This window comes from Babylonia areolata, chromosome 1 (genome assembly GCF_041734735.1).
Source record: "Babylonia areolata isolate BAREFJ2019XMU chromosome 1, ASM4173473v1, whole genome shotgun sequence".
NCBI lineage: Eukaryota > Metazoa > Mollusca > Gastropoda > Neogastropoda > Buccinidae > Babylonia > Babylonia areolata.
The window spans coordinates 26,673,502-26,698,696 of NC_134876.1; the positions used below are offsets into that span (position 1 = coordinate 26,673,502).

Here is a 25,195-nt window from a genome sequence, read left to right on the forward strand (position 1 = left end):
ATTTATCGTTTATTTAAACGGACATTTTTTCTTCTGCTCAATGGCACTTTCATTTTCTTTTATGTTAAATAACAACTTAAAAGGGAGGGTGTTGGATTATTTCCCTTGATGACTTCCAAGAGGTTACGAGAGTTGCTTGGCGGGAATAAATGATAACAACGTACTGTGATCTATGTGTGTTCATTTGAGGCTGAAACATCACAGGCAGGAATATAGACACTGCATATTTGTGCATGGTTGTCCACAATGATAATGATTGGTAATGTTCCCTGGCAGTTCTTGCCAGACACAGTTATATGTATGAACAACAAACACATCCATACACGCCTTCTCACATACTCGATCCATGTACTCCAAACACACACACACACACACACGCACACACACACACACACACACACACACATATATATATATATATATATATATCTTTATTCATACAGCACATAAATGCGCGCACATTAAAAACACCCACCTTTGCATATGTAAATAAAAGCAAATAGGTATGGCTTGACCAACTTGAACAAAGCCAGCCAGAGAACAAGAAGTGTTCTTGCCTGATCACCTGGGTGCACTTCTGTGGGACGGTCTCACGATAGCTGCTTTCTGCGTGTTTCCTTCCAATGTTTTAAGGTCAGTTGAACTTTTCGATCTTTGTGTGTTTGCTTGTTTCTTTGCAGGTTTGAGGTTGATTTGTGTGGTCCATTCACCCCCGAAAACGGAGTATGGCTGCTTACATGGCGGGGTACCGGTAAAAAACGGCAATACATTTAATAGCCCACTCGTGTACATACGAGTGAACATGGGAGTTGCAACCCACGAACGATGAAGAAGCGCGGTCGATTCTCTTGAGAACGTCGCCTCCTCCCCTGCAGGCAGGCTGAACGTGACTGCCTTTCTCTTCAAGTGGGGGAGTGGTCGGTCAGTGAGATGGTCGTAGTGGTGGGGTGGGGGGAGTGGGTTTACAATAGCGTGAAGTTGGGACTGATTGATGACACCAGGCGGGGTTGTGAAATCACTGTGAACCACGCTGGGCAATATCCATATTTCTTCCCCTGAACGTTTCCGTTTAAATGACGTAAAAAGTTTTAGATTAGAAAATGATGTAATATATATTTTTTTTTTTTTTTTAAACCCCTCTTCTACATTTCTTCCCCTCCACTCTTTGACTGGCCTTCTTTACGTCATTCGAGAGGGGAAGAAATGTGGAGTCTATGTTACAATGGTATCAACCAATTTACAACAATTTTCGCTCTGTCTTCGGAGCGAAACTGAATGGAAAGAACACAGGGGAAATGTGGATATTGCCTTACGTTGTCCCAGTAGAGGACTTCTTTATGCTAATGGTCCGGTCACTATTCCACGACATCAGGTCAGTGATTCTTTACTGGCGATTTTTTAATACTTAATTGTCAGGTCTTACAGCACTCTTTAGAAGAGATACAAGAGAAGAATCCCTTTATTAATTTAATCCATTGTCGGTGTACTGTAAATGTTAGTTTTGAATTGAAATGTGACGCGCTGAGTTCAAAAGAGAGGAACAACCACTGAGCTTTGTTGGATACATTCATGTCCTGGATTTGTTTTCCATATGGAGTTTGTTCAGAAAAATGCGAAATTTGGCCGTTTCAGTCATTGCTGTCGATGTGTGTGTGAGTGTGTGTGTGTGTTGGATGTTGATGTTTAGTCATCAACAGCAATGTGTGACAGTCGGTGCAGACCTGAGCTGCCAGCACCATGCGCCCCAGTCAATATTTGCCGTTTCCACAGATGGGGTGGAGTGGGGGAATCTTTTTCGCCAGCATCAGGATCAATGATCACTCCTGGCAGTCGTCAATAAAAGCTGACATATATTCTCGTTGCTGTTGGAAATTTGTGTCACTGACGCACAAACAGACAGACAGACACACACACACAGGTATTTACATATTATGCGTAAAAGCTTTGTGTCTTCTATGTTTGTTATTCTTTTGTCTTTTCCTGTGCATTTTGCAGTGCTTTCATGGCGCTTTTGTTGATCATGTACATGTACTAAATTATATGGTGCGAGGAGAGAGAGAGAGACAGACAGACAGACACAGACTGACAGAGACAGACAGACAGAGGCAGTCACGTTCTATTGGAGAACGGAAAAGAGATCCCCACCCAATGCAGTTTTTACACCCGGACAACACAAATACAGACTGAAACAAAAAATAGTTAATAAATATTAATTCAACTACACAGAGAATTTGACTAACGCAACAATAACCACAATCACAGTCGCAATAATTGATACACTACAACAATGAGTGAATGGCTAAATGTGTGGTTCGTCCGTCGGGATCGATGAGGACCATCTAGTCATCCTGGGGGGCGGGGGGGGTTGGGCTCTGTGGGTGCGCAGATGACTGGTCAGGCCAATCCGCGCCCGGAAGGTTCTGACGCAGTGTGGACAGGGGATGATGGCGGCTGTCAGGGACTTGCTGGCACTGCTTTTCCTGGCCTGTCTGCGTTGCTCTGCTGCAGCGATTCTGTTGGCCTCACAGGATTTGGCGCCTTTGTGGACGGCTGAACGCTACTTTGGTCTGTCCATTGCATTCAGCTCCCATGTGTCGTGGCTGATGTTGAAGGCCTTCAGAGAAGCTTTCAGAATGTCTTTGAAGCGCTTCTTTTGGCCTCCATGGGAGCGCTTGCCATGTTGGAGTTCGCCGTACAGCAGTTTCTTGGGGAGCCGGTGGTCTGGCATGCGAACTACATGGCCTGCCCAGCGCAGCTGGGCTTGCATCAAGATGGTGTAGATGCTGGGCAAGTTTGCACGAGTGAGCACCTCTGTGTCAGGGATCTTCTCTTGCCACTTTATGCCGAGAAGTTTTCTGAGGCTGGTGGTGTGGAAGTGGTTCAGCTTTTTGGCGTGGCGTTTGTAGACCGTCCATGATTCACATCCATAGAGCAGTGTGGTGAGAACTATGGCCTTGTATACTTTGAGCTTTGTCTCCAGGGTGATGCCTCTCCTGTTCCAAACGTTCTTATGGAGTCTGCCGAAGGCAGCACCGGCTTTGGCGAGTCTGGCATTCACCTCGTCGTCGATGACAACTGTTCGAGAGAGTGTACTGCCCAGGTATGTGAACTTGTCCACCGCGTTCAGTCGTTGCCTGTTGATGAAGATGTTTGGTTCAACGTAAGGCTTTCCTGGAGCTGGCTGGTGCATCACCTCAGTCTTCTTTGTGCTGATTGTAAGGCCAAAGTTGTCACAGGCAACAGAGAACTTGTCGACGCTGTGTTGCATGTCAGCTTCGGAGGCAGCATTGAGAGTCATCAGCAAACAGGAAGTCGTTGACGGTGTCTGTCCTCACCTTGGTTTTTGCTTGAAGCCTCCTGAGGTTGAAGAGTGAGTCATCTGTGCGGTACCTGATGCCAATGCCCACGTCAGTGTCTCTGAAGGCATCTGTCAGCATGGCTGAAAACATGAGACTGAACAGGGTGGGGGCAAGATAACACCCTTGCTTGACTCCGTTGGAGACAGGGAATGGTTCTGAAGTCTCTCTGTTGTCTTGGACTCGGGCCAGCATCCCATCGTGTAGTTGCCGTATGATGGTGATGAACTTTCTGGGACATCCGTACTTCGCCATGATTCTCCAAAGGCCATCTCTGCTAACAGTATCGAAGGCCTTGGTCAGATCGACATAGGTGGAGTAAAGGTCGGCGTTCTGTTCCTGACACTTCTCCTGGAGCTGCCTGGCAGCAAACACCATGTTGATAGTCCCGCGTTCTTTCCGGAAGCCACACTGGCTCTCTGGTAGGAGACCTTGCTCAAGGTGCACTATGAGACGGTTGAGTAGCACTCTGGCCAGAGTCTTGCTTGCGACGGACAGCAGGGATATTCCACGATGGTTGTCACAGGCCTGACGATTTCCTTTGCGCTTGTACAGGTGTATGATGAAAGCGTCTTTGAAGTCCTGTGGAACTGCCTCATGCTGCCAGATGAGCTGGAACAGCTGATGAAGCTTCTCAGTCAACGCCATACCACTTTCTTTGTAGACTTCAGCTGGAATGGAGTCTGAGCCAGGGGCTTTGCCATTGGATAGCAGATGGATAGCTTTTGTGGGTCTCCTCCAAAGTTGGAATGGCATCCAACGACTCACTGACTGGCACCTGGGGGAGTCGGTCAATGGCTTCATCATTGATGGTGGAAGGGCGGTTCAGTACGCTGTCAAAGTGTTTGGCCCATCTCTCAAGGATCCCGTCCTTGTCAGTGATTAAGGTAGAACCATCAGCACTGAGGAGTGGAGCAGATCCGGAGGTGGTGGGACTGTAGACTTCTTTCATGTTGTTCCTGTCTGCAAAGCCCTGGATCTCATCAGCTTTGTTGCTCAACCAGGAATCCTGCATCTGCCGCAGCTTCAGCTGGATGGTGCTGCATGCACTCTTCAGTATGTCTTTCTTTGACTGTGACTTGGGATCCTCAATGTGGGCTCTGTAGGCTTGGCGTTTGTCTTCCAGCAGCTGCTTGATCTCAGTGCAGTTCTCATCAAACCATTCTTTGTGATTCCTGGCAGAAGGCCCCAGGCACTCCATGGCAGTGTTGTACACTGTCTCATGCAGTGCGCCCCATGCTGCCTCCACATTCTGGTTGTCCAGCATGGTGGACTCAAGGCGTTCCTCCAGGGTGTCAGCAAAGCTCTGCTTGGTGTTGCCTAGCTCCAGCTTGTTGACATTCAGGCGTTTGGGTGCTTTCATGCCCTGAGTCCGTCTCTTGGGCAGGATGCCGAGGTTGAGTTTGGAGACGATAAGGCGGTGGTCTGTCCAGCACTCGGCGCCGCACATGGCCCTCGTGACTCGTACGTCCTGCCTGTCCCTCTTCCTGACGATGACAAAGTCGATGATATGCCAGTGCCCAGAGCGAGGATGCATCCATGACGTCCTGTTACGGGTAGGGAGGCAGAAGACGGTGTTTGTGATAAGAAGGTCGTGCTCGGCACATGTCTGGAGAAGTAGTTGACCATTGCTGTTACAGTTACCAACCCCATGCTTCCCAATCACGCCTTCCCAGGAGGTGCTGTCACAGCCAACTCTCGCGTTAAAAATCACCAAGAATGATGAGCTAGTCTGAATTGGGAACAGTGGTGATGACAGCGTTCAGGTCCTCATAGAACTTGTCCTTGATCTCATCCGGGTTGGTCATGGTGGGCGCGTAGATGCTGACAATGGTGCTAAACTTGTTCCCGTTGTAGAAAGGGAGTTTCATCATCATCAGGCGATCGTTCACTCCTTTCAGGGGGCCAGCCAGCTTGCCAACGAGGGTCGTCTTCACTGCAAAGCCAACTCCTGCCTCACGTCTCTCTTCAGGTCCGCGACCACTCCAAAAGAAGGTGTACCCACACCATATCCAACTCCTCCGTCCCGTTCCTGGACATCCTTGTCACCATCCAACCCACCTGCAATTTTCTGACCACAAGTGTCTTCTATAAGGAGACTGACTCACATTCGTACCTCTTGTACTCCTCCAGTCACCCCCAGGCCTGAAAAAACAGCATTCCCTTCTCCCAGTTCCTTCGGCTCAGACGCATCTGTAGTGATGAGCTGGATTTTGAACATCAGGCTGAGAGGATGGTTGGCTTTTTTCTAGCCAGACAGTACCCTGAGGCCTTGATCCAGAGAGGCCTTGATAAGGCCCGTGCCATCCCCCGCTCCCAGGCACTGATGCCCCGAGAACACACACAAAAGGATGAGCGTATTGCAGCTGTCCTGACCTTTCACCCCCACAACCTCCCTGTACGCAGCATCCTTCTCAACAATTTCCACCTTCTTAAGTCTGACACCCGCTTGAGTGAGATATTTCCCCGCCCACCCCTCATTGCCTTCAAGAGAGATACCAACCTAAGGGACCACTTGGTGCGAGCTGCTGTTTGTAGATCTGGGCCCCCTGTCCCTCCTGGTACCAGTCCCTGTGGCCGGAAGGGGTGCAAAACCTGCCCCTTCGTGGATACTTCCACCACCCTCACAGGTCCCACTGGGAAATTCACAGTCAGGGCGCACTTCGACTGCCAGTCCAAGAACCTAGTGTATATCCTCACTTGCACCCTTTGTGCCAAAAAGTACACTGGTGAAACCTACCGCAGCCTGAACGAGCGCTTCACTGAACACCTGCGCTCCATGCGCCTTGGCTATAGTGACCCAGTGGGCACCCATTTCAACAGCCCCCTTCACAGTTTTGCCCTTGCGAGGATCGCTGCTGTCTGGCAGAACCAGTCGACTGGCCTGTACCAGCGCTTCATGGAGTCCACCGTGATTGCCCGCCTTGGTACCCTCGCCCCAGCTGGACTCAACGCCAAAGAGTGATGGCAGCGGTCTTCCAGGCATTCTCTAACCCCTTTCTGATCCTTGCCGTCTTTCTCTTTTCCTCTATTTATCCACCACCACTCATCCCGTTTTTTGTATATATACTTTATTATTTTATTTTATTGTATTTATCTATTTATATATTCCTCTGTGTGTGTGTGTGTGTGTGTGTGTGTGTGGTTGTTGTTGTTTTGCTGTTGTTTTAATTTATTTATTTACTTTTGTTTTTATTTATTTATTTATCTGTTTATCATTTTTTATTTAGTTATTTCTATTTTTATTTCTTCAATTATATATATGTGTGTGTATATGTCCATGTATGTATGCATATGTGTGCATATATATATATTTTTTTTTTAATAATTATTTATTATTTATTCTTTTATCTATTTATTTATTATTATTATTATTATTATTATTATTTATTTTATATATTTAAAAAAAAATTCTTTTTTTCATTTTTTTTTTCACTCTCTTCCACCCCCTTCCCCCACTCCTGCCCTCTCACCCCCTGCCCATCTTCCCTCACCCTTCCCTTTCAGAACCCTTTCTTTCCCTCATACATTCACACTGACAGTTCTACTCACCCTGCTTTGTGTCCTTTCCTGTGACTTCTCATCACTTTCCTTTCCTGAACTTTACTCTCTCTCCCTCTCTGTCTGTACCTTTCTGTCTGTCACTCACTCATTTCATTTGCCTGAAGAAGAGCTTGTGGCTCGATACGTCGCCTCTTAATCCCAAGTAAGTCGACTTTTACCAAAGAATTTTTTAGTCTACCTCCCACTGAAGGTGTAGCCTGCGCCTCGCTTACAGAGTTCGCCTTCTTCTGCCAGTCTGGTCTCACTTAAGGCAGCGATGTTGATGTTGTATCTGGCTAGTTCACTCGCAATGAGTGCTGTGCGTCTCTGTGGTCTGTCTGAGTCGCCTCTATGTGGCAATGGTCAGTGGGGTGCTCCTTGTTTTCTTCTTTCTTTCCTTTGTGTGTCGACCGCTTGAGTAGGGTCCCTGTCAGCCGCGGTATGCTGACTAGGGTGGTGTGGAGCAGGCAATGTTTAGGGCACCTTTTCTAGCCCCTTCCTCATGCCATTGAGGTGAGCAGTGCTGTCCTGAAGAGGGCTGCGCAGTCGCTCAGGGGGCTGCCGATCTCCACCACTGCTCCAGTCGGTGAAAAACGACCCTATGGCCTGAGCCGCCTGTGTGCAGGTCCGCGGCTACGACTGCCAGTGTACCCACACCTGTCGCTTCGTCGCTCGCCTGTCGCCATAGGGCTTGGGGAAAATGATGGTATGGGATGAAGGATGACTGATGACTTGCGCGATGCCTTTGTTTATAGTGAGGAGGAGTTGAGCACCGTCGACCTCACTCTCTTGTCCGAGACCGTCTGTATCCAGTGGCAAGACGAGGTCAAGACGACTGGAGATGGAAACGGATGCAGTGGATGACCGGGATGTCCAATGTGCCTCATCCTGCCCTCAGCACTCCACAGTGCTCTGCTGCAACCGCCTTCCTCTCCGTTGAACCATGAAGGTTTCTTCCGCAGAGTCCGCTGGATCGAGTCTTCACATGCTTGGGTAGACAGGCCGTAACTCACAGAGGGTTTGAGACCCGTCGGCTACCCTCACCTAGTTTAGCCAGTCTGTCAAAGCCGTTGCCCGGGGGTTGGGCGCTGCCACATGCTAGCAGCTTCTAGGACCCATAGGTGAGAGCTGGGTGCCGGTGGGGGGTTAGGGGGTTCACGGGAGGGGTAGTACCTCGGGGGGGGGGGGGGGGGGGGGGGGGGCGCTTGTCACGCTCTTCCGGGAGTGGTTCGTCCTCTATTGGTCCCCACCGAATGGCTAAATAAACACACACAAAAACACAGAACGTGAAGACACAGCAAAGGAAGTGGGATGCTGCAAACTGCACGAATTCTATTACCCATCTGGTAGGATTAACCCCTCCCCCCTCCCAAACCCCTCTCAATGAACATACATGACAAGTGATAAAAGAAACCAAACTTAAACAGAATACGATTTTTTTTTAAATCTCTCTAAAAAAAAAAAAAAAATCTGTTACATCCCTCGCCCCTCCTCACCGTCACCAGTGAACACTTTTACCGAAGGAAGACAATATACATAAGACGTGTGAAGAAAGAAGTGGAACAAAACCCGGTACTTTCTGATAATTTGACCTTATGAAGATAACGAGAATACAAACATTCTTACAATAATAGTAAAAGGTTTGACAAGGAAAACGTTAACACATTTCTTTGTTGCTGAAATTCTATAAATACGCCTAATGAATCACATTGTCACCATGATTTTAGAAAAAAAGAAAGTTATGTTTGAAATATTTCTATGAATAAATAGGAAACAAAGCAAGCCTGACTTTTCCAGCATTAGCTCCCATCTTCCAATGAACAAAATCAACTGTCACCATCTCTGTATGCTATTAATAGAACAGGACAAACGCACAAAGAAACGATACTTCTAACAGCCAACTTACAAGGACAAACTACAACAGAGAAGTTCAACTATTTCAAGTGAAGCTCACCTGCCAACTGGGTTCCACTACCCTTTAACTGGAAGTGATAACAAGACGACACAGGTCCACCAGGGTACTCCTAAACCTTTTAGCTGGAGCACACAGATCCTAGAAACACAGAATCAATGGCCACCCGGAGCATAAAACATCACCACATGAAGGTGCAAGGCAACTGGGCAAGGTAGGGCAAGACAAGGCAAAGCAAGGAGTTTATTTCGTGTGCCCACTGGGGGCATTGAAACATTACATGCGTTCATCTGTACACATATCCAACAAATACAAAAAGAGTGATGTCAAAAACAAGAAGTAGGCTCATTCGTTCAGTCACCTAATATACACATTGACAAGTATTATTTCACTCATAATACAAACAAACAAAAAATCAGACATAAAATAAAATAAGCATCTTGGCCAAAGTTGAGTTTAAATATCCTGTAATTAATATATATAGTATCGTTACCGCATGTCTATACTAATCTTGCAAAAACTTGTCTTATAAACAAAGTTTAACCTTCTCTTTGAACCATGTGGGATGTACATCAAAACTGTGTTGGTTCAGCCAGAAACAACTTAATCCAATTTCATTCAAGACAGTATGAATACTTTTCAAGTATGGGTTCTGATGTACATTATCACTGTATAGATTCAAGAGACACTGATAAATAACCGAAGACAGTTTAGACGTTCTTTGGTTTGTAACAAGCCTAAACCAAAACACTAGCATTCTGGATCTAACGGAGACAGACACGGGAAATTGACCAGTTTCACCAAAAACTATAAATGATGAGATGAATTGTCTTAGTTTTAGAACTTGTTTATAGAGTTTTAATTGCAATTTTTCCACTATTTCAGAAATATCAAAAACCTAAATTTCGCAACCATATGTAAGTATAGGAAGAACTGTCTTATCAAAAAGCCCCAAACCCTAAACGGGCACGACCTTCCTCCAAGATGACCGCGGGCCGCAAAGCCACGAAAATTGATTGTCTCTGACAGGACAGAGGGACTTCAATCTCTGCTAGGCATGACACGAACACAGAAACAAGATGCATGAGTGCACGTGAAAGCAATTATATCTATCATTGCTTTCTATTTCTGCGTGTGAATTTTGTTTGTAACATGCTACAAGTCTATATTTGACTTCTGATTTAAAAAATAAAAAATAAAAAGAAGAAGAAAATCTTGTGCCTCCCCTTGTGCCCCCCCTTTCCTCTCACTGTCTAGATTCTCTTTCACTTCCTTCACCCATCCACCTTTTCCAACCAGCAGTGAACTGTTCTCAAGACAAGTGAATTTTATTCAACAGCCAGAAAACTGCACTTGTGACTGCTGCTATCTTCAGTTCCTTCGAAGATTCTGCGAGTCAAAGTACTCAACTTCTCCTCTCCCAAGAGGGTTCATAATTTTTCCTCTTGGTTTTTGTATCTTGTTTTGAAAGAACCCAGGTAGTCAAACCCTTTTTATACCCTGTCTTGTGCCTTACTCCTTAACACATCCAAACAAGTCCAAATCCATGCTCTGAAAGGTTTCTAGAAAAAGGATTACCCACTTGTGTTTGCCCTTAACCTCTTGCAGCAGCAACGTCTCGTATGCTTGCTTGCATAATATTGATATTGACAGCCTTGTCAGTTTCATTCAATATCTTATGCTATATTTAAAATGATTTGATATGATTATAATGGATACCTGTCACTTTTGTCATATATTATCGTGTTCGATACTCTCGCCATATATTATCGTGTTTGATGAATGTAATTGGACACCAAGAAAGCACATCATAGCAAATGTATATACCTTTTCCACTTGCTTGTTTATTGTGAATCCCTTTATTTCAGCTTCATAGATCATGACTGGTTCAATTTGTGCACTAAAACGTTTCCAAAAAAAGATGCTCATCAGCTAAACGTGGTATTCTGAGATATTTCATAATTTCCATCACACCTTCTTTCCTGATCTTTTCATCACAAGTAGACTTCAAAATCAATTTTGTTGTATATAACATTTATATATCTGTATATGAATCTGTTACTTTTATTTCCCAATTCGCACCTCCTAAGAACAATTTTTCATGGGCTGAAAGATGACCTTCATTGCGGAAACATTGATCTTATTACGATTTACTGATGACTGTAGTCTGTCTGTTTCTTGCTTAAGAACATTTGATTGATTTTGTAACCCTATGAACAACATCGGCAGCAAACAGATTAAACACAGATCTGTTGCTCCATGTATCATCTGGATTCTGCGTCAGACCTTCTTTGACAAATCCACGGCCACTTCATCAAAAAGAGAGAGAGAGACCATGAGGACTTAGCAGGCAACCTTATTTTACCCCTCTTGGGCATTGAAAATAATCAGAATAAATGTATTTGTCATGTGCAAGCACAGAATCATAGATGTTTCTATAGGCCATGTATAACTTCCCAAGTACCCCATTTTTTTTACTGATAGTACTCCACAGAATGTTTCTCTTCACAGAATCGTACGCTTTTCGGAAGTCTACGAATGCTGTATACAGCTTAGTCTTACGTACGGGATGATTTTGGACTGGATCATATAGATAGCGCACGTAAAAGAACCCACGGCAACAAAAGGGTTGTTCCTGTCAAAATTCGTAGAAAAATCCACTTCGATAGGAAAAACAAATAAAACTGCACGCAGGAAAAAATACAAAAAAATGGGTGGCTCTGTAGTGTAGCGACGCGCTCTCCCTGGGGAGAGCAGCCCGAATTTCACACAGAGAAATTTGTTGTGATAAAAAGAAATACAAATACAAATGCAAATTATGTTATATGGTTAACAGTACTATATTCTGCTCTGAAGCCCACATGTTCCTTAATGCTTTTTATTCTATTTCTGTCGAAGTTTTTAATCTTCCATTCAAGATATGCATAGGCACTTTTCTACCTGTACTTATCAGAGCCACTCCTCTGTAATTGTCCAGATCGTTTTTGTCTCCCTTTTTATGATAGGCAAAATAATGGAAGGGAAGGTTCCACTTTCAAATATTTTGTTAAACAGGGTAACTAGGAATTTCAGAACAGAACCGTTTGCAATTTTTTTAAACATTGCACTGACGATATTACCGGGACTGGCACTTTTACCAGCCTTCTGGATTTTGAAACTTGTTGTGACTTTCTGTTCAGATATCAGGTCACTGAACAGATGTCATTCCCCGATATCTACTTCTTCACACGTCATTACTTCTTTGCTATCAGAACCATTATCAGCTGCATTAAAAACATTTGGAGATGGTTAAACCACTGATCGGAGGTAATGTCACTGTACATAACAGCTTTCTGGTTAACTGATCTTGTTATTGACCAGAATAGAAGGGATACCCTTTCGAACATCCCGGTGGAGGAAAGGGCTGCATTGCAGTTAATGCCCGGCCACCAGCACTCCCTCTCTGACCCACGTCAGACAGGGTAACCACGTCAGACATTAAATAACACCCTCAAACACTCGGCCCTAATTCATCACACCCAGTTACTCAGCCTCTGCAAGTGTAGATTCTCTTCCGGCACACACAAGTGGCGTGACCTGCGACTCAACGATCGATGTTGGCGCTAGAATCGGGGCACATGTTGCCTTGGGCAGAGGACCACCCTCCTCTAAGGCCCTCTCCTCCCCCTCGTGTGCCGAGCTGAGAGGAGCAGGAGAGCTTCTTAGAGATGGAGATTTCACAACTGCTCCTCAAAGGTGCGATATCGAAATTCTCGAACCCTGGTCGGGTTTCATGGCCGCCTCTTTGTGATTCCACAGGTCTCTTGAGGGTGGTGATTGATCCTTGACTGGTACCCCTTAACAAATTCACCCCAGGGCCAAACTTAGAATGGACACAAATTCACACATTCAAGAGACCATTTAACAGGGTCATTGGGCTACCACTGTCGACCTGACAGATGTGTATTTCTAGAGCTGGTTAACGTGACAACAGCACACATAACTGGTTAATCTGACAACAGCACAGTTAGCACCCGTTCCTGAGTATCGGAGGGATGGTGGGTATGAGGGGTGCGTGTGCGGGTGTAGGGGGCGCAGGGTGTTCAAGTTCTCTACCTTCCCCTTTGGCTTTCGCCTTGCCCCCTTCCTCTTCTCCAAGGAGAGGGGATGATTGGAATCTCTGGTCAGATCGAAGTCCATCCTGCTCTGTGTGTACCGCATGACTTGGCCCAGTTGCAAGCCCCGTGTTGGAATCACACGTTCGTCCATCTGACGAACGAGAAGAGGAGGAAGAAGAACCACACGTTCAGAATTCTGGATCTGTGCGCCCAGCTGAGGTTTGGAGAAATATTGTCTCTCCCCGAGTCAGTCCTTTGACTTCTTAGGGACGAGATTCGAACTTGTGGTCCATGACAGTCTCGCCGACACAAGTTCGCTTCTATCGGTTGGTCGATCTTCTTCTGCGCTTCAACCGTTCCTCCCGGGTAACAGTGTGGACTCTGTCTTCCCTCTTGGGTGTGACAGAATTACTGGCACGCTTCATCCCTCTGGGGTAGGTTCTCAAGCGCCATCTTCAGAGAGCACTGAGCCTACACTGGTCCCAGAGGACTCAGTCGTGGGACACGTATATTTGTCTGGGAGAATGGTTCCTCGAGATGACGTCGGATTGGTTTCTAAATGAGTGCATCCATTTCTTCGAAGATAATAAAAGTTAATTTAAAAACCAGATGAGAGTTTGTGTTTCTCCTCAGTTATTATCAGTTTAATCATTGTATTTCCTTCATAATCCAGTGAACCCTTCTGAACTGTGTAGTGGCGCCCATTTCATTCTTGGGATGTACACACGTGAGTCATCCTTTGGTCAATGTTGACTATGGGCAGTGCATCACAGCCGGGTGGGATGCAAGCCCAGCCGATGAAGTATGGGGGACAAACTGTTGTCCATGCAGCGCGTCTCCTCTCCACAGCTTTAGTTTCAAGGAGGTGCCAAAGAGTGCAGAATGATCCATATATTCTAGACCACAGCTGTTGCTGAAAATAAAAAGGAGCAGACGCCTTACTTTCGAATAAATCTCTCCACGGCGCTGATTGGATTGACTGCCCACCAAGGCTGACGGGCTCCATCTGTCAGAAGCACTGGTTTTTGAGGCACCAGTTGTCTACCTTGTCCTTTCTGTCAGCAAGAACAGCTGTGAGGGGTGAGAGGCCAGGCCACACCAGAAGGTCTGGAGGAGGATCTGGTTGTCAGAGGCTGTTTGAGACTTGCCTTGAGGGGCACTTTGGAAGTAGTGAAGCTTGACATCACTACCACTCTTCAGTTTAACAACCTTGGAACATCCGTTTACTTTGTTTCTTTCTCTCTCTTTCCCTCTCTGTTTATATATATGTGTGTATATATATATATATATATATATATATATATATATATATTCATATATGTATATGTATATATATATATATGTGTGTGTGTGTCTGTCTGTCTGTCTGTGTCTGTGTCTGTGTGATCAAAGACCAAAACGCAGGGCAAAGAGTGTTTTCTCGATAGGCCTATGACAGGCCTGTACTGGAAATGTGATATATCTCTACCATGTGTATTTGTAATGTGTTCTTTCCATTCTCCAGGTTACACCGTGAGCAATGTCCATGACAGCAGTGACTGTGGTCAGCGTGTTGACACTGGCCTGCGCATTGCACGTGTTGGAATGCCGAGTGGTGGTGACCATTCCCTTCCCCTACACCAGCCACACCAAATACCACACCAACGTTGCACGGCTTCTGGCCAAGAAAGGACATGTTGTGTGGGTCGCCGTGCCCACCTACATTCTGGAAAAACGCTACCTGGACACGTCTGGTTTCAACATCATTCCATATGACACCGCACCTTATCTGGAGAGAGATACACAGAACGTGTTGAGTCGAAGCTATTTTGAACAGAACCAAATACACTTCTTCGAATTTTTAAAAATCTGTGGAACTATATTTGACGTCTTGTTGAAAAACGAATCATTCATAGCAACTATCGAGCAGAAATATCCAGACTTGATAGTGATTGACAACATTCCCATGTTCTATGCCATGAGTATCATTCCATATCGACTGGGGGTTCCGTTTGCTTTTCTAGGCTCCGTCTATTATGCACCAATGCTGAGAGTGCCTTTCTCACCAGCTGATGTCCCTATCAGCCTCTTCCCATACAACAACAATATGACCTTCTTCCAAAGGCTTCACAACACTCTGTATTATATGCTTTTTGCTGTGTACAATCCTTCTTTTCCTGTCGATGCTGTGGCAAAGTATGCACCAGAAATGGTGTATTTACCTTTGAACATATTAGCAAATGAAGCTGAGGTATTTCTAGTGGAACTAGACCACGTACTGGATTACCCCAGACCGACACTGCCCAATGTCAAACTGATTGGTGGCACAGCAACAGGACCAGCCAAAGCCCTGTCACCTGAGTTCCAATCCTTCATGGACAGTGCCAAGGAGGGTGTAGTGATTGTATCCTTTGGCAGCTACGTGCTCGGCCTTCCAAAGCACATCAGTGACAAGATCCTGCAGGTTCTGCTGCAGCTGCCCATGAAGTCAGTCTTCAGGTCTAACCTGACATCTCCCGATCCCAAGAAGATCCTAACAGCACCGTGGATACCTCAGAATGACCTGCTGGGTCATCCACACACCAAAGTGTTTGTCAGTCACTGTGGGAAGAACGGTCAGTACGAGGCCCTATACCACGCTGTTCCTATCGTGGCCACACCTCTCTTCGTTGACCAGTCTTACAATGCAGAACGTGCTCGAGTGAAAGGTTTTGCTGAGGTACTGGACCTTAACACATGCACAGCTGAGCAGATGGGGTCCAGCATTCTGACAGTTGCCAACGAACCAAGGTACAAACAGGCTGTTGTTAAACGTTCCCGTCTGTTCAGAGAGTTGTACGGACTTCCCATGGAGACGGCAGCGTACTGGTTGGATCACGTGATGGAATATGGTGGTGACTACATGCGTTCTGCCGGCCAACAAATGCCGCTCTATCAGTATGTGCTGCTGGATGTCTTCTTCTTCATCCTTGCTGTACTGGCACTGGTTGTTGGTTTCGTTTGTGTTTTCTGCAAAATCATCTGTATGTATCTTCGAAAAAAGAAGATGAAAACAGAATGACTGTTTTCTTGCCTGGTACAAAACGTATTCCGTACTGAGCCTTAATGTGGTTCTTTTTTATTCCATTTTTTCTCCACTTCTTCAAATAAAAATGTCTGTGACCTTTTCATCAGACAATAAAGTAAGAATGAGTATTAGAAGTGATTCAATACTTGGGACAAGGTTTGTGAAGTCAACATCAGGGTGTACAGTCTGGAGGACCATGTCCTTTTCAGGGTTCTTTTCTCTCTGGCTCCAGCTCCCCCTTTTCCACCTCTCCACATGTCTGTCTACATCTCTTTGTCTGGCAAAATTCTTATCCGAGCACAGGTGGCTGATGTATTCAAATGTTCTGTCATGAAGTGTGCGTTATGCATTGGGACGTTTAAGAGATATTGTTAAACCGTTCCAAAATATGATTTCCAGGGAGTGTGTATCTTAGATGGTTTCCCTGCCCTGTACTTTATTCATGTCACATGCGTTGGTAGATGCATTTTGAGGCAAGTTCTATATAAACGCACAATAGACTGAGCATGTGCCGCATGCTGGATTATGTAAAAGTAGCAGGTGAGAGCCTGACATGCTCCTGCTACGCAATGATTATGATAATATGTATATGTATATATATATATATATATATACAGAGATGTATATATATATGTGTGTGTGTGTGTATACACACATACATATATGTATGTGTGTGTGTGTGTGTGTGTAGCCAAGTGCTCAGCTGGCTTCAGAAACTGTTTCGCTGACAAGCAGAATGTGTGACGCCATTCCCCGTTTGAATGCAAACCCATTCTCTAAACATCTATTAAATCAAGTCTCTGTATTGTCTGCTGCAATATTATATTTGTTGTGCTTCCACACACACTTTAATCAGTTAGAAGCATGCTTGATTTCAGTTTAATCGTTCGTCAGTCTATAGATTTCAGCTGACGTTAAGCTTACATCATTTTGTCCTCGTCACACAACCACTCCACAACTAGTGTGGCTGTACGCCATTGGATGAGCTGAAACTTGTGTTTCTGCTATTCGGTATTTAATTAAATATCTCTTTTGTTGGATCAGTAAACTACAAGTATTATATACTGGCAGAATCATCGCAATTCCATCTGTAAATCTATTCCATCTACGTTTGCCTACGTTGAACTGATTTAATACAGTTTGTAATTTTCAGCAACAAGTTCGCTAAAACGGACCCATTTCAGGTGACTTAAATTAAGTTTATAAATTCATTTTGAATAATCAAAACATATTATTATGTACTCATTATAACGTTGGTATTGAGCTCTTTCTTTTGCGACCTATCTGACGTAAATCAATTCAGGAATCATTTATAAATCTATCACTGAACACCTTGTAACAAACACAGTTCTAATCAGATATAGCCTGATTGGGGACCTTTTGTTTCACGGGCCACGTGAGCGATGTTGCAGTGCGCTTAACTTGCATAAATAGACGGAGTGGGTGATCACTGGTCACTTTTCCACCTGGCCAGTCACTGGCTAGAGCCTGTTATCTCTCTTTCACTTGATGTGTTGCACACAGAGTGTGTTGTGTGCATTGCCGCAACGGCCAGTGTCATCGCCATATCGTTTGCACTGTTTTCTCTGTCTTCTCATCTTCTTTTCTTTGTCTTCTTATAACTATTGTAAATAAAACGATAGAAAAAACCCCTGGCCTGTGTGTGGATTCTTTTCTATCCTTTAATTAAGAGTAATTCTTTTGTACCGTCCCCTTTCATACTAATAAACAACTCGGGACCACAGCTATATATATGTATCTCGATTGATTGTTATGATGTAAAGTGCTCAGAGCAAAACCATTTAACCAGACGATATGTGAATAAACATGTTATTAGTATTAATCGGGATATGTGTCAGATTGTTTCAAGTTGTATGTATTACTTTCCAGGATTGATCAGAGCATTGCATTCATCGGGCATATGATCCCACCTTCTCCCCTCTTAGATACAGGCACACAAACATATCGGCACCTGTATACACGTATTTTTCTCCACTGATGTTTGCATGTAATGTATACAATAAACGTCATAGAATAAAGCATTCATACCTTACTGCATGTTTAAATCAATAATTTTGTCATTTTATTTTGTTTTACTTATTCTTCTGTATTTCACTCATGCCCCAGGGAATTCTATGCAGCAATACGCATGTATTAAATGTGTGACAGGTGTGTTTAATCAGATATTTTCCTTAGTTTTCACTTGTCCCAGTCAATATTGCCAATATTCACTGGAAAAAAAAGAAGGAAAGAAAGAAGAAGATAAGAAGAAATTGCATTGATTTTAACATTATCTTTCAATGTTAATCAATTGCTTGTATGGAAACCAGTTTATCATATATGTATTAAAAGACATATTCACAAGCGAGATATGTTTTTCCGTTTCATATACACGTTTGAGATATTTTCTGAAATGATTTACAAGTAGAATTGTTATTGACTTTGTATTTGTGGATGAAAAATTTGGCATGGACTATAATCATGTCAAGAGTTCTTTCAGACATGAATCTGCTATCATATCCAAATATAAAAATCCTTTCATTGAATTTTTAGAATTTGCATGAACATCAGTATGTCTTTCAAGCGTATTCCAGAACACGTGTAAATTCGCATTCCCAGAATATATGGTAAATATTTTCGCGATCTTTTCAACAAAATTACAACCATCTTCACTAACTATGCCCATATGTTTCAACACAGTATTAGTTGCTAATATTCTGTGTATAATTCTGATTTGAAACCACCAAAGTTTGATTTCACTGATTTGACGTGTCTTTTTTTTTTTAATGTAATATCCCATTTGATTTGTGTGTTAAGATTATTTTTCCATTTACTGCAATAATTTGGGTTAATACTATCATGCGTTGAAATATCATAGTATACCCGGGCACCCTTAGAAACTGAAAATATTGTTGCAAGAGTTTTATGGCTGTTTAAAGCTTGATTAGTTTGAGCAATAATTCTACATTTCCTCATGTAGCACTTCATTGTTTGTATGTATCCAGTGTATGTAACATAGTGTCTGTAACTGGTATTCATGTTTAAATTCTTCAAATAACAAAAACATACCATCATCATTAAGCAAGTCAGAAATAATACACACTCCTTGATCATTCCGGGTTTTTTTGCTTGTTTGTTTTCTTTTTTTTTTATTCTTTTTTTTACACAACAGTTTTCTTCCCAATTTTTATATTATCATTACAGAATAGATGTTCTGCATTCATTTCTTCATATTTTTCAAGGTGAGTTTTCTTTCCAAATTCCATATATGCTTGCAAGACGTCATTCCAGAATGTATTTGGATAGGTGTGTTTATCAGCAGGAAGGCTTGAGCCATGTTTTTCAAGCAGAGTCAAGCTAGGATTTATTGTAAGAATAAGTTTTTCTCCATTTATGGTTGCTTGTCTTTAGTCTTTAATCAATTTTAGTGCATAAATATAGTTTTTCATGTCTGGCACACCAAACCCTCCATGAACAATTCCTTTAACGACAGTTTTTTTCTACTGATTCTATCTTGTTTCTGATTCCATACAAACTGAAACACTGTTTTCTGAATCGTGTTTATCATGGTCTCAGGAGGATTTGGCAATATCCACAAGTGGACGATTTTGGACAAAATCAAAGATTTAAGCACTGCAACTGTTCCTATTTTCTAAGTCGTTTGTGAACAAAATGCCAAGTATTTTGAACTGAGGGGGTTCCATTTAATTTTTAAATAGGGCAGATTGCGTTTTGATGAGTTCCATAGTTTTTCCCAGCCATATATCATTTGTTTTAGTAGCATTCAGAAAGAGACCAGTTTTTTCCCCAAATGTGTTAACAGTATTCATTGCTTCCATGAAAGCATTTTCACTATCATGCAATAAGAGTTCAGTGTCGTCAGCATATAGCAATATCTTATATTCATAATAACCAATTCATCATTTTCCCTTATCATAACAGCAAGGTTTTCAACACATAGAATAATTGAATAAGGGGATATCGGATCACCCTGTCTACAGCCTCTGGGAATATGAAACCACTGTGACATATGACCATTAACAGATACAGATGACTTAAAATATTATTATAAAATACTGAAATCCATCTATGGAAGTCTTCACTGAAACCAAAAGCATGAACGACTTTGAACATGAAACTCCAGTCAAGAGAGTCAAAAGCCTTTTCAAAATCAAGGCACAGAAGTAGACCAGGTAATCTTTCCCGATTTAGATAATTAATCATATCATAAATTAATTAGACACTGTCTCTCATAAATATGTCAGTGATGAACTCTGTTTTCATTTGCATAGCCTAATTTTAATATTTTACCTTAAAAGGCTTAATGATTATGATAATATGTCATGAACTGTGTTGTTTTCCAGGGATTTAAAAAATATATATCAATAGATTTTTTTACATAGATTCTTTTTATAAAGTTTTTGGTTAAAATTGCATTTTGTTGGGCAATCCTGCTATGGCCCTATGCAGTCACCTGGTCAATAAAAGCAGTGTCAACAATATCGTGTCTTCCCAGGTGTTTTCTCTTCGGGTGTTAGCTACAAAAGACAAAAGACATTCCTGTTGTTTTTTTTCTTGTTTTTTTGGGTTTTTTGTTTTTGTTTTTTTGTTTTGTTTTGCTTTATTTTAATACACTTTTAAGCAGATGTGGTGTACTGTATGTGGAAAAAATTTTAAACTAAAAGCGTATGTGTAAAAAGGAGGAAGAAAGAGGGATAAAGAAGAGGGTAGAGAAACAGGAGGGAGGTTCGCAGGAAAGAGGAACACAGAGGGAGATGCTGATGCACACACTCATTCACTCTCTCCTCATACCATTAGCAGGGCCACATGGGGTGTGTTTTTTTATAGAGTGTATTAACTATATCTAAACAGCACATAGCAGCACAAACTCAGACAGATCTAAGCAACAGAAATGTCCTGCTAAGCGCTAAGCGGTTCCTTCTAAACCCTTAGTACTATGCAGCACTCAGCCATCTAACCAGTTCCTACTAAGCAGCACACATTTCCTGCCTAGCGCACCCTACATGAAACAGCACACATTTCCTGCCTAGTGCACCCTACATACAGCAGCACACATTTCCTACCTAGTGCATCCTACATACAGCAGCACACATGTCCTGCCTAGTGCACCCTACATAAAGCAGCACACATGTCCTGCCTAGCACACCCTACATAAAGCAGCACACAAGTCCTGCCTAGCACACCTTACATAAAGCAGCACACATGTCCTACCTAGCACACCCTACATAAAGCAGCACACATTTCCTGCCTAGCGCACCCTACATGAAACGGCACACATGTCCTGCCTAGCACATCCTACATGAAACAGCACACAAGTCCTGCCTAGTGCACCCTACATGAAACAGCACACGTCCTGCCTAGCACACCCTACATAAAACAGCACGCATGTCCTGCCTATGTCCTGCCTAGTGCACCTTACATAAAGCAGCACACATGTCCTGCCTAGCACACCCTACATGAAACAGCACACATGTCCTGCCTAGCACACCCTACATGAAACAGCACACATGTCCTGCCTAGCACACCCTACATACATGAAACAGCACACATGTCCTGCCTAGCACACCCTACATACAGCAGCACACATGTCCTGCCTAGCACACCCTACATACAGCAGCACACATTTCCTGCCTAGCACACCCTACATAAAGCAGCACACATGTCCTGCCTAGCACACCCTACATGAAACAGCACACATGTCCTGCCTAGTACACCCTACATACATGAAACAGCACACATGTCCTGCCTAGCACACCCTACATAAAGCAGCACACATGTCCTGCCTAGCACACCCTACATACAGCAGCACACATTTCCTGCCTAGCACACCCTACATAAAGCAGCACACATGTCCTGCCTAGCACACCCTTCATAAAGCAGCACCTACTAAGCAGCACAGGATTTCCTTGCACCTTTTAAGTAGTCAGCCTGTGCCAGGTCCAATTTCTTTCAGATAGCAGCTAAAAACTAGCACTGCATACTACTTTTTATTTTATCCTTTCCCCCCAATATAATGTGTATACTAGTTGTAAACAACAACTCTCCCCAATTGGTAGAACAAAAGCGACCAATCTTGGCTTGTCTAACAGACCCAGGCAGAGGGATGGAGTTGGTGATACTACTTGCAAACTATCACACGTGCATTTCTGTACTCCAACTTTTTTTTTGTATGATTTTATTCATCACTTAACATCTGTTGTATGGAATTGTTTTGCTGATAAAATTGTAGCCAAGCGCTAGGCTGGCTTCACTGACTGTTTACCGCACCAGCTATAGCAGCTGCCATTTTTGTCACAGCATACCTCCTGCATTTCAATGACTCACTCATAATGTGTGACGCCTTTCCCAGTTTGAATGTAAAGCCCATTCTAGACCTATTCTCTAAATATCTATTAAATCAAGTCTCTGTATCGTTTACTGTAATATTATACTTGTTGTGCATACACACACACTTAAATCAGTTAGAAGCATACTTGGTTTCAGTTTAATCATTCGTCAGTCTAAAGATTTCAACTGACGCTAAGCTTACGTCATTTTGTCCTTCTCGTCACATGACTCCATAACCAGTGTCATGATTGGGTGAGCTGTTATCTGTGTTTCTGACACAGCATATTTAATTAATATCTCTTCTGTTGGATCAGTAAACTGGAAGCATTATATACTGGCAGAATCGACGCAATTCCATCTTTAAATCTATTCCATTTATGTTTGCCTACATTACACTGATTTAACGCAGTTTGTAATTTTCCGCAATGAGCTCACAAAAACTGACCCTTTTCAGGTGACTTAAATTAAGATTATAAATTCATTATAAATAATAAGCACCTCATTTTATCCTCATTAGAAAGTAGGTGTTGAGCTCTTTTCTTTTTCGACCTATCCGACGTAAATCGGTTCAGGAATCATTTAGAAATCTATCCCTGAACACCTTGTCACAAACGCAAAACTGAGCAAATTTAGGAGCATTTGAGCCGATTTGCTTCAGTGACCCTGCTAGCATCAGTGCAGTTCGCTTAATTTGCATAAATTGGTGGAGTGGGTGATCATCTGGTCACTTTCTACCTGGTCTGACCAGAGCCTGCTCTCTTTCTCTCTTGCTGTTTCTCAAGCAGTGTGTGTGTGTGTGTGTGTGTGTGCGTTGTACCAGAGGCTGACATCTCGCTACGTATCACTGTAAGTACCCCATTTAGAATCTGCTATGCTAATGATTTGTAAATTGTAATCTTTGACATAGTACTTGTGTTCATATGAGTATGTTGATATTGCTTTGTTCAGTTATTGCTTTGACATGCAGTCACAGCTCGGCTATGATTGATCTTGAAAATCGCCATGTCGTCATATGCTTGGAGCAGTGTTCCATTTGATTCTTCTTAATATGACAGTCAGTGACATCTCTGGACACTGATAGTTTGAGAATGTTCTAGTGAGTGCATATGACGTGTTCTTTCTAATTCGCTGTCACCGATGAAGGTTTGGTTCCTTATCTGGCTTCAGCAGAGATTTAAATGTTGAGCACAACCTTAGCTATGTTGATATTCAGCTTTGATGAAATGGACAACTTGTGTAGGTTATTCACCACTTAATGGTGAAGCCATGACAGTTCTTCCAATCTCTGTGTTAAGCACTGACTACTTATCCTCTCAGGTTGTCAGTATTATATCAAAGCCACTGATTTTAACTTGCTTATTATTCATGTATTATTTTACATGCTGATATCAGTTATGCTGCCACAGTGTTTCACTGGTTCTAATTACTCAAAGATGTGTGTAGTATTCTGTGGTGATTACAAGATAGTGTTGTAGTGACATCAGCTATTGGTTAAAACTATCTGATATGTATCACAGTTTGTAAATTGTAATTTAGCTATCATGCCCTTTCCTATACAGCTTACTCCAGTATAGCGCAACATGATAAACTGATTCATTTGAGTCACTTTGACACAGTATAAGCTTTACCTAATCTATACTGTCAGTGTACTTTCATTAAATTAGCATAGCTTCAATTACTTTAACTGCACTACTTAAATGTATTAGAAATGTCATTTGATGTCAGAGTTTGGTCTTCACACATATGCATTATCTCATCTTATGTTGTTGCGTATCCCAAACCAAGTGATAGTCTTTCCATGTAATATGTATGCATGCGCTTTACTATTCACTTGTGCTGACATATTGTGCTAATGACATTTGTTTGTGTCATTCCATGCGCTGTTTAACCTCTTCTCCCAATCTCTTCTTCTTCTCTTTATAATAACTATTGTAAATAAAACAATAGAAGAGCCCTTTTGTGACTGCCTCTGTATGTTCCTGTCCTGTGCGTGGGAATTCTTTTTTATCCTTTCAATCATTCTGTTAGTTCTTTTGTACCATACCCTTTATTTATAAATATACCACTCCGGTAACACGGCTAAAAAAGGACAGGATAAAGATCCATCACAAAAAGTATCACAGTCAATTAATTGTAATTTAGCGATCATGCCCTCTCCTATATGGCTTACTCCAGTATAGTGCTACATGATAAACTGATTCATTTGAGTCACTTTGACACAGTATAAGCTTCACTTAAATCTATTCTGTCAGAGTACTTTCACTAAATCAGTATAGCTTTTCTTCTCCTCATCCCTGTTTTCCTCTTCTCCTTATCCTTGTTTTATTTCTTCTTCTCTTTATCTCCTTATAAATATTGTAAATAAAACAATAGAAAAACCCTTTTGTGACTGGCCTCTATATGTTCCTGGCTTGTGCGCAGGGATTCTTGTCTATCCTTTCTTTCTATTATCATTAGTTAGTTCTTTTGTACCATCCCCTTATATACCACTCAGGCACACGGCTACAAAATGAATAAACGGAAATGTTATTCTGGATCTGATTTTTCTCTTGCTGTCTCTCCTATTTATCTCAGTGTATATGTCTCTGATTCTATTTGTCTTTCTCTCTCTCTCTCTCCTTAATAATAACAATGATAATAGCGATGAGTCTTGTGCAGAGACAAATCAAAACACTTTCACAACAGTCGTTCACACACATGCATAAGTCTAAAACTGGAGAAACTGAAGACAATGAAGAGATAGGGGAGGGAGGCTATCTTGGGAAGAGGTGGGTTTTAAGGCCAGACTTGAAAAAGCTGAGTGCGGAGACGTAACGAAGCGAAAGAGGAAGTTCATTCCAAATGCAAGGTCCAAAGACAGAGAAAGAATGGCGGCCAACAGTCGAGTTCAAAC

The 25,195-nt window shown here is 42.7% G+C and overlaps 1 protein-coding gene across 2 annotated transcripts; it reads left to right on the top strand.

The window, feature by feature from the left end:
- Positions 1 to 565: 565 nt before the first annotated feature.
- LOC143281311 (UDP-glucuronosyltransferase 2B9-like) lies at positions 566 to 24,643 on the top strand. Of its 2 annotated transcripts, none has more exons than XM_076586499.1 (2): positions 566 to 633; positions 14,413 to 24,643. In XM_076586499.1, exon 2 carries the CDS (start codon positions 14,428 to 14,430, stop codon positions 15,946 to 15,948), a length of 1,521 nt encoding a protein of 506 aa, XP_076442614.1. In that variant the 5' UTR covers positions 566 to 633; positions 14,413 to 14,427; the 3' UTR covers positions 15,949 to 24,643. The 2 variants fall into 2 exon arrangements, with proteins under 2 accessions (XP_076442614.1, XP_076442622.1); XM_076586507.1 differs by lacking the exon at positions 566 to 633 and adding an exon at positions 1,223 to 1,372.
- The last annotated feature ends 552 nt before the right edge of the window (positions 24,644 to 25,195 follow it).

Bases quoted from the DNA above. Each gene is read 5' to 3' on its own strand.
- LOC143281311 (XM_076586499.1), top strand. From the start codon at position 14,428: ATGTCCATGACAGCAGTGACTGTGGTCAGCGTGTTGACACTGGCCTGC.